General features: G+C 45.4%; 1 protein-coding gene across 4 annotated transcripts in view; it reads right to left on the bottom strand.

Annotated features, from left to right (window-relative positions):
- Positions 1 to 2,818: 2,818 nt before the first annotated feature.
- The window catches only part of LOC110485795 (patatin-like phospholipase domain-containing protein 6), a 37,619-nt gene continuing 31,637 nt past the window's right edge, over positions 2,819 to 8,800 (bottom strand). For all 4 annotated transcript variants that reach the window (XM_036940440.1, XM_036940442.1, XM_036940441.1 and 1 more), the window contains 6 exons: positions 8,240 to 8,388; positions 7,991 to 8,143; positions 7,580 to 7,699; positions 7,218 to 7,320; positions 5,434 to 5,603; positions 2,819 to 5,343 (listed from right to left, as the gene is read on the bottom strand). In XM_036940440.1, coding sequence (XP_036796335.1) covers positions 5,269 to 5,343; positions 5,434 to 5,603; positions 7,218 to 7,320; positions 7,580 to 7,699; positions 7,991 to 8,143; positions 8,240 to 8,388 — 770 coding nt within the window. In that variant the 3' untranslated portion in view covers positions 2,819 to 5,268. The remainder of the gene's footprint in view (positions 5,344 to 5,433; positions 5,604 to 7,217; positions 7,321 to 7,579; positions 7,700 to 7,990; positions 8,144 to 8,239; positions 8,389 to 8,800) is intronic.

Genomic DNA, 8,800 nt, shown 5'->3' with positions numbered 1-8,800 from the left:
ATGCATTTCATCTTTAACTCAGATCATCATTCCTCAAATCACACTTCTCTTTGCAAAACCAAGGCTTCAAAGGCACTCTGCCACAACCTTCACTAACCGTCGCTTCCCCCTAAGTAGCCACACCTCAAACAAACTGAACGAGCGTTATGAAGAGACAGGGGAAAACCAGTCAGTCAATCACATGTTTCAACGAATCAGTTAATCTAGACTCAATTAGGAGCACCTGGGCCAGTGCATGCACAGTAATAATAGGGCATTCGTCACACTGGTGACCACTTTTCGTCCAGTCATGAGAGAAGAGCTAACGTCAAAGGCAGTGGTTTCCACTAACTTGGTAGTTTGACCAATCACATCAGATCGTTTCACATCAGATATTTTTCAGATCATCAATCAGATTTGGGCTGCCTGTGTAAACACAGGCAATGACAGAGAGCCAGGTAAGATGATATGATGTGCCTCACAAACCGATCTGGTTAAAAAGCACACATAAACGATTCAGCAGGTAAGAGTATGACAACTACCCCCAGGCATGATTCACTAATCCCCAAACAAACATGTACTAATGTGTTTCAACCATTCAGAAGGAGATACTATCTTCCACTTTCTCAGTTCCCCCAATGTAGGTGTTTTCGTGACTTCTCTACCTAATATGGTCAGAGGGCCAGAGAACGAGTGAGAAAGAGAGCGGTAGGAAGGTGTGGTTCATTGTTTGTTCTGTGGTGTCAAGTTACTTTTACAACCCTGTTATTACCCCATCCCCCTCTCCTCTCCTTCAATCAGCCTGGCATCAAAGATGAACAGATAAGCTACAGAGGGCAGGTGTGTTGCTACTAAAGTGAAAGAAAACTGGAGAATGGTAGAGGGCAGTGCGAACGGCCCAGTACATTACCGGAGCGCCAAGTCTAGTTCCAAGAGGCTTCTAAACAGCTTCTAACCCCAATCCATAAGACTCCTGAACTTCCAGTCAAATGGCTACCCAGACTATTTGCGCCCCCCCCCCCCCCCCCCTGCTACTCTCTGTTGTCATCTATGCATAGTCACTTTAATAACTCTACCTACATGTACATACTACCTCAACCGGTGCCCCTGCACATTGACTCTGTACTGGTACCCCCTGCACATTGACTCTGTACTGGTACCCCCTGAATATTGACTCTGTACTGGTACCCCCTGAATATTGACTCTGTACTGGTACCCCCTGCACATTGACTCTGTACTGGTACCCCCTGCCTGAGATACTATCTTCCACCTGTCTGGGTTGGTGCCCCCCCTTGGGTTGTGCCATGGCGGAGATCTTTGTGGGCTATACTCAGCCTTGTCTCAGGATGGTAAGTTGGTGGTTGAAGATATCCTTCTAGTGGTGTGGGGGCTGTGCTTTGGCAAAGTGGGTGGGGTTATATCCTTCCTGTTTGGCCCTGTCTGGGGGTGTCCTCAGATGGGGCCACAGTGTCTCCTGACCCCTCCTGTCTCAGCCTCCAGTATTTATGCTGCAGTAGTTTATGTGTCGGGGGGGCTGGGGTCAGTTTGTTATATCTGGAGTACTTCTCCTGTCCTATTCGGTGTCCTGTGTGAATCTGTGTGCGTTCTCTAATTCTCTCCTTCTCTCTTTCTTTCTCTCGGAGGACCTGAGCCCTAGGACCATGCCCCAGGGCTACCTGACATGATGACTCCTTGCTGTCCCCAGTCCACCTGACCGTGCTGCTGCTCCAGTTTCAACTGTTCTGCCCTATTATTATTTGACCATGCTGGTCATTTATGAACATTTGAACATCTTGGCCATGTTCTGTTATAATCTCCACCCGGCCCAGCCAGAAGAGGACTGGCCACCCCACATAGCCTGGTTCCTCTCTAGGTTTCTTCCTAGGTTATGGCCTTTCTAGGGAGTTTTTCCTAGCCACCGTGCTTCTACACCTGCATTGCTTGCTGTTTGGGGTTTTAGGCTGGGTTTCTGTACAGCACTTTGAGATATCAGCTGATGTACGAATGGCTATATAAATACATTTGATTTGATTTGATAGTTCAACTGCAGGGGAGAGATATTATGCAGGTAGATTACCTGAGATTAACACCAGTCATCTTGATAAAACCAACCAGATTTACAGGTTAAATGTAAGGAGGAATTTGTCTGTCATACAGTAGTTCACTTCACAGTATTATTTGGGTGTGTGTGTGTGTCACTTCACTCTTAATATCCTGTTAGTCAATTTTGTACGACCACAGTGCATGGTTTGATGTAACATCCTGTCATCAGCTTCTGGACAACATAGGTCATGATGTAACATCCTGTCATCAGCTTCTGGACAACATAGGACAAAACAGGTTAAAAAGTGTCATGGGACTGTTCACGTTAGTGGCTTTAACATCCCATGTAGAGGTATTAGTGCAGTGGGACTACACATAACAATACAACGAAATCCTCCAGAGAGAGATCATGCTATATCACTTTCACAAGCATCCAATGACTGTTATTGGAGGGAATGTCCAGTCATGTAATGTGGTTGAGTAATTTCACTGAGGGGGAACTGCAGACGCTGCACCCAGGGATGTGGAGCTGAGGCTGGGGTGGAGTGAGAGGGTGCATGGATAATTTGGAAACATCTTCTGGACGTGTTTCTGCACATCCTCCTCTGCTGTGTAGAGAGAGAGGGAGGTGTGGCGCTGGCAAACTATGATGATTCAGTAGAGTAGTGTTGGGGTTCTCATCACGTTGAATGAACAGGGCTCCCTCCTGTGGACAACTTCAGAAACTACAGGTACAGTAAAAGTAGAGTTACAGGAGAAATCCTCTCCACTACCTGTTATAAAATAAAAACAAATGTTTGCATTATAATTTAGATTTATTATTCAGTATGCATTTTAACATTTCTTTAAATTGAAATGACATCCCATACCATCCTGTCTCCATAGGGCATCTTAAGGAAGATGCAAATAAAACAAACCTCCTTTCCAACCAAGGAATTATTCTTTATATTCATCAGTGCAAAATAGCAAAACCCAAGCTAATAAGAAAGGACAGTACAGTTCATTATTCATGTCCGTAATTAGAATTTTCCATTAGGATTTTTTTGTTCAGTGATAAAAAAAAAGGCTTTAAAAAAAGCCAGTGGTCAAGCAAAACAAATAAATACAATGAATTGGCAACAAACAAAAAACATTCAGTGCACATTTGAATGGATTTAGGAAGGACATCTCTCAGGTGAAAAGAGTCCCAAGTTTTGCAGCAGAAAAACAGACATAAATATGTGTATAATAAATCATTTCTATGAGTATTAACAGGTGTAAAGTATGTATCATGTATATATAGTTATTACTAAGATTAGACTGAATTATTCTGTGACTATTTGAGGGCAGGGGTGTCAAACTCAATCCATGGAGGGAGTTCTTTACTAATTAGTGACCTTAATTCATCAAGTGAAAGGAAGGAGCGAAAACCCACAGACACTTGGCCTTCGTGGAATGAGTTTGACACTTGTTGGTTAGGGAGTACACAGGACCCCATGCAAGCATTAGGCAAGTAGGGAGAGGCGGGGGGTTTCTATACTAAAAGGTCCATTGGTAAAGTCTCCCCTCTCCATCGTTTTTAAACGATTAAATTCAGGTTAAAAAGGCATTGTTATCCTCTGCTTGAAACAAGCAGCATACAGTAGTAGCAAGCATGGTGGAAACCAATGACACACACACACCTCTCCTCTACACATTTTCACCTCCCTACTTCAACATCCAATAATGTACACTGAACAAAAATATAAAATGCAACATGTAAAGTGTTGGTCCCATGTTTCATGAGCTGAAATAAAATATCCCAGACATTCTTAATACGCACAAAAAGCCTCACAAATTTTGTGCAAAAATTGGTTTAAAATCTCTTTTAGTGAGCATTTCTCCTTTGCTAAGATAATCCATCCACCTGATAGGTGTGGCATATCAAGACGCTGATTAAAAAACATGATCATTACACAGGTGCACCTTGTGCTGGGGACAATAAAAGGCCAGTAAAATGTGCAGTTTTATTACAAAACACAATGCCACAGATGTCTCACGTTTTGAGGGTGTGTGCAATTGGCATGCTCACTGCAGGAATGTCCACCAGAGCTGTTGCCAGAGAATTTAAAGTTGTTGTTTAAAATGTTGTTTTTGTGAATTTGGCAGTACGTCCAACCGGCCTCACAACCGCAGACCACGCCAGTCAAGGACCTGAACATCCGGCTTCTTCATCTGCGGGACCGTCTGAAACCAGACACCCTGACAGTTGGTGAAACTGAGGAGTATTTCTGTTTGTAATAAAGTCCTTTTGTGGGGAAGAACTTATTCTAATTGGCTGGTCCTGGCCCCCCAGTGGGTGGACCTATGCCCTCCCCGGCTGCTCCCCTGGCCAGTCATGTGAAATCCATAGATTAGGGCCTAATGAATTTCAATTGACAGATTTCCATATGAACTAACTCCCTAACACTTTTGAAATTGTTGCATGTTGTCTTTATATTTTTTGTTCAGTATACATCAGTCTTTCTACCGTTTGTGTGCAGCAGCGGTTTTGTACCTCTCATTTCTTTAGCAGTCTTTTACATCTCTCTCTCTCCATTCAACATCAATACTACTACTAGCGAATAAATCGTAATGACACACACACACACACACCTCTCTCCAACTTCCATCCACGTAATACCCATGTGTGTCTGAACAGAGAACAGTGTACCATCAATGATAATCTCTCCTGATTATGGACAGACAGGACATGCAGACAGACAGTCTGAATAGGGCCAAAGCATTGGAGCTGAACGCTTTAAAGAGACCAGGTGTTTAACTTCAACCAAGTACTAATGTGTTCCCTGTGGTATGAGGGACACCCTTTAGTCACCCCAATAAAAGTTTTTCAGCTTTGGCAGGAGTGGAGTGGTGGGAGGGAAACAGAGTGGTGGGGTCCCAGTCGAGTCCATCTTCAGATTGGAGAGGGTCCATTCATGGTCCAAGTCACACTGGGCACCAGTGGTCCAAGGGCTTCCGGGTTAAGGGTCAGGGGTTAGAGCGGGGCTCTCCATCACTGTTCCTAGAGAGCTCTCCTGTAGGTTTTCAACCCTTGATGGAACTAACCTGATGTATTTGATAAACCAGCTAATTACTAGAATCAAGCGTGGTAGATTAGGGTTGAGGAAAAAAATAAGTATTTAAGCTACAGTATCTGCAGAAATTGCCCGACATCCAACTCTCCTCTTCCACCTCTTAGTTTTTGGACCCAGAGCCTGTGTCTTTCTCATTTTTCCTCTCCTCCTGTCAGCAGTCGGAGAGCTCGGAGTAGGTGTTGGAGTCACCTGTTTTCCTCCGCTGGCGGACTGACTTCTCCACATCCTAGAGGAACAACACACAGACAGTCACTACTAACAGCAGGGTGTGTGAGTGTGTGAGTGAGAGTCTATGATGTCTGTGTGTTACACGTACTGCCTGGAAGACTCCGTTCTGGCCCCACTCTCCGGGGGAGAGGTCATCGAGTTCCTGTTCCCCCTCTTCCTCCTCCTCCTCCTCCTCTTCCTCCTCCTCCTCCTCTTCTTCTCTCACCGTGTCCATCCCGTCCTCCTCATACTCCGTCAGGCAGTCCGACTCGTCCCCCGCTGTGGGACACACAGACACAGTTATGCACTATGAAAGAGACCAGCCATACGGTAGCACAAGCAACAAGACTGAAGATTGCTATGTGATGCACTACATGACCAAAAGTATGTGGACACCTGCTCGTCAAAGATCTCATTCAAAAATCATGGGCATTGATATGGATTTGTGCCCCCCCTTTACTGCTATAACAGCCTACACTATTCTGGGAAGGCTTTCCACTAGATGTTGGAACGTTGCTGTGGGGATTTGCTTCCATTCAGCCACAAGAACATTAGTGAGGTCGGGCACTGACGTTGGGTGATTAGGCCTGGCTCGCAGTCGGCATTCCATTTCATCCCAAAGGTGTTCGATGGGGTTGAGGTCAGGGCTCTGTGCAGGCCAGTCAAGTTCTTCCACACGGATCTTGACAAATCATTTCTGTATGGACCTCACTTTGTCATGCATAAACAGGAAAGGGTCTTCCCCAGACTGTTGCCTCAAAATTGGATGCGCAGAATCGTCTAGAACGTCATTGTATGCTGTAGCATTAAGATTTCCCTTTTCTGGAACTAAAACAGGGGGCTATAAAACAGCCCCAGACCATTATTCCTCCTCAACCAAACTTTACAGTTGACACTATAGGCAGGTAGCATTCTCCTGGCATACGCAAAAACCAGATTCGTCCGTCAGACTGCCAGATGGTGAAGCGTGATTCATCACTCCAGAGAACGCCTTTCCACCACTCCAGCCGACGCTTGGCATTGCACATGGTGATCTTAGGCTTGTATGCGGCTGCTTGGCCATGGAAACCCATTTCATGAAACTCCCGACGAACAGTTCTTGTGCTGATGTTGCTTCCGGAGGCAGTTTAGAACTCGTCGTGAGTGTTGCAACTGAGGACAGACGATTTTTCCGCGCTTCAGCCCTCGGTGGTCCCGTTCTGTGTGATTGTGTGGCCTACCACCTCGCGGCTGAACCGTTGTTGCGCTTAGATGTTTCCACTTCACAATAACAGCACTTACAGTTGACCGGGGCAGCTCTAGCAGGGCAGAAATTTGACGAACTGACTTGTTGGAAAGGTGGCATCCTATGACGGTGCCACGTTGAAAGTCACTGAGCTCATCAGTAAAGGCCATTCTACTGCCAATGTTGGTCTGCAGACTTTATACACCTGTCAGCAACGAGACTGGCTGAAATAGCCGAATCCACTAATTTGAAGAGGTGTCCACATACTTTTGTATATATAGTGTCTCTCTCCATGTATATTCTATCGTAAAGGAGCTCCAATTTAAGTAAAGATACATTCAATATTTTTTAAAGGTGACCAGAGCCTGTATTCACAAATAGTCTCAGAGTAGGAGTGCTGATCTAGGATCTTTCCAAATAAATCTTATTCATTATGATCTGAAAGGCAAACCTGATTCTAGATCAGCAATCCTAATCTGACAGGCTTCATGGACACTGGCTCTGGAGCGGTGATTATTATTTGATTGCAGGACACTTGGAAGAGTCAAGACACGGTAAAGAGGGAAACAGAGAGGAAGGGGAAATGCTCAAACCCTTATCGACGTTGCTAGTAGGGTTACTGCTCGACCAGACTTCAGTACATTTTCCACTTTATAATAGCCTCTTACCCTCAGCAGCATCAGCGTCGGGATCGACGTAGGTCTGGACTGGCTCAATCCTGGACACGATCTCAGCCAGGTCAGTGAAGTCTGACCCTGGACACGTACAGGACTGGAATAAAAACAAGATAATGTCATTATGTTAACGAGAATGTTAAAATTAGTGTAAAATGTAACAACGAACACAGCTTAAAACAAGAGAATGTCATGGGAATGTTATAATAACGTTAGGTAAATATTATGTTAGGAGAAGGTCATAATGTAAAGACGGTTATAATAACGTTATAGAAATGTAACTGTGTGTTAATGTAAAGTGGAGCAGCTGTGAGATGGTGAAGGTAAAGTTTGTGACGTGTGTGTGTGTGACTCACGTCCGTCTTGGTCTTGCTGTCGTTGTAGTCTGCCGAGCGGTGGTCCTTGAGCATGTTGTCGATGATGTCACCACGGGCCCAGCCGGTGAAGAGCAGCTTGCCGTGCTGGTAGCCCACATCCTGACAGACAGAGAGGACAGGTTAGCCTGGGGTAACAGACCATGTGGTACACTAACAAGCTACTGTAGCAACAGAGTCTGGTGGAGACCAAGCTACAAAGATGGTATTTTACCGTGTGATTCTTTAGCTATGAACAGGAGACCGTATCTTACCAAACTTCATGTCAGCTGTTACCTAACATTTTATTTTCTCTAAGAGAATATGAATGTAAAATACATTTTCAACATATCCCAGAGCCTGCATAAGGAGACGAGACAGAGAGAGGTGTTGAGAGGGAATTGTGGAACTCACGTAGATCTCGTCAAACTTGCCGAAGTCCATTGTCTTGAAGCGGTCGATGGGTGGTCTGATGTACTCGCAGTAGGCACTCTTCTTCACCACTTCCAGCTGACGCACACACGACACATAGGCCAGCCTGGACTGGATCTCTGCCATGTCTGGAACCTGGGTGAGTATAGACGATAGGGTGTGAGAATGTGTGAGTGTGCATGGAAGTGTGCGCGTGTCGTTGTATGGGGTCATTTGCATTGATCATCATACCTTCACTTTCTCTGCCCAGGGGTTGATCCGTTTCCACAGCAACCACCAGCCCGACAGGCTGTCGCCGTAGTTACAGAGGTCCGTCTCGTCCTGGCTACCTACGTCGATGGCGATGACAGTCTTGGCGCCCATGTTCCTCGCGATGTCCGCTGTGGGACGTCACGTTGTGACACACACACACACAGACACACACGTACACGAGCCGGCAGCAGGGACGATAAGGAAAACCCAGTCTGGGGTTATTGTGGTTATCTCCTAATAGGAACGTTGTCCTTCATATACTTTATTACCATATTCAAACTCACTCCACCAGAAACAGACATCCCAATTGGCTGGATTATCATCAACTGGATAATCACAAACTTCATTTCATTTCCAGTTGTATACAGTGCATCTACTCATATCGCCCTACTGCACCTCAACATTTTTCCTGATGGTCCCAATGTTTGGGTGAATTCTTATCTCCACGTTTTGTTCACTCCTGCATGGTTGATAGTGCAGCCTTGGTGTGTGTTTATGGTGCGAGTCCCAGACAGGGTTTGAGACCAAGTAACCCCGTGA

The sequence above is a fragment of the Oncorhynchus mykiss genome, chromosome 13 (genome assembly GCF_013265735.2).
Source record: "Oncorhynchus mykiss isolate Arlee chromosome 13, USDA_OmykA_1.1, whole genome shotgun sequence".
In the NCBI taxonomy this organism is placed as follows: domain Eukaryota; kingdom Metazoa; phylum Chordata; class Actinopteri; order Salmoniformes; family Salmonidae; genus Oncorhynchus; species Oncorhynchus mykiss.
The sequence above is the reverse complement of the archived record's forward strand: the minus strand, read 5'-3'. Positions and strand labels throughout refer to the sequence as shown.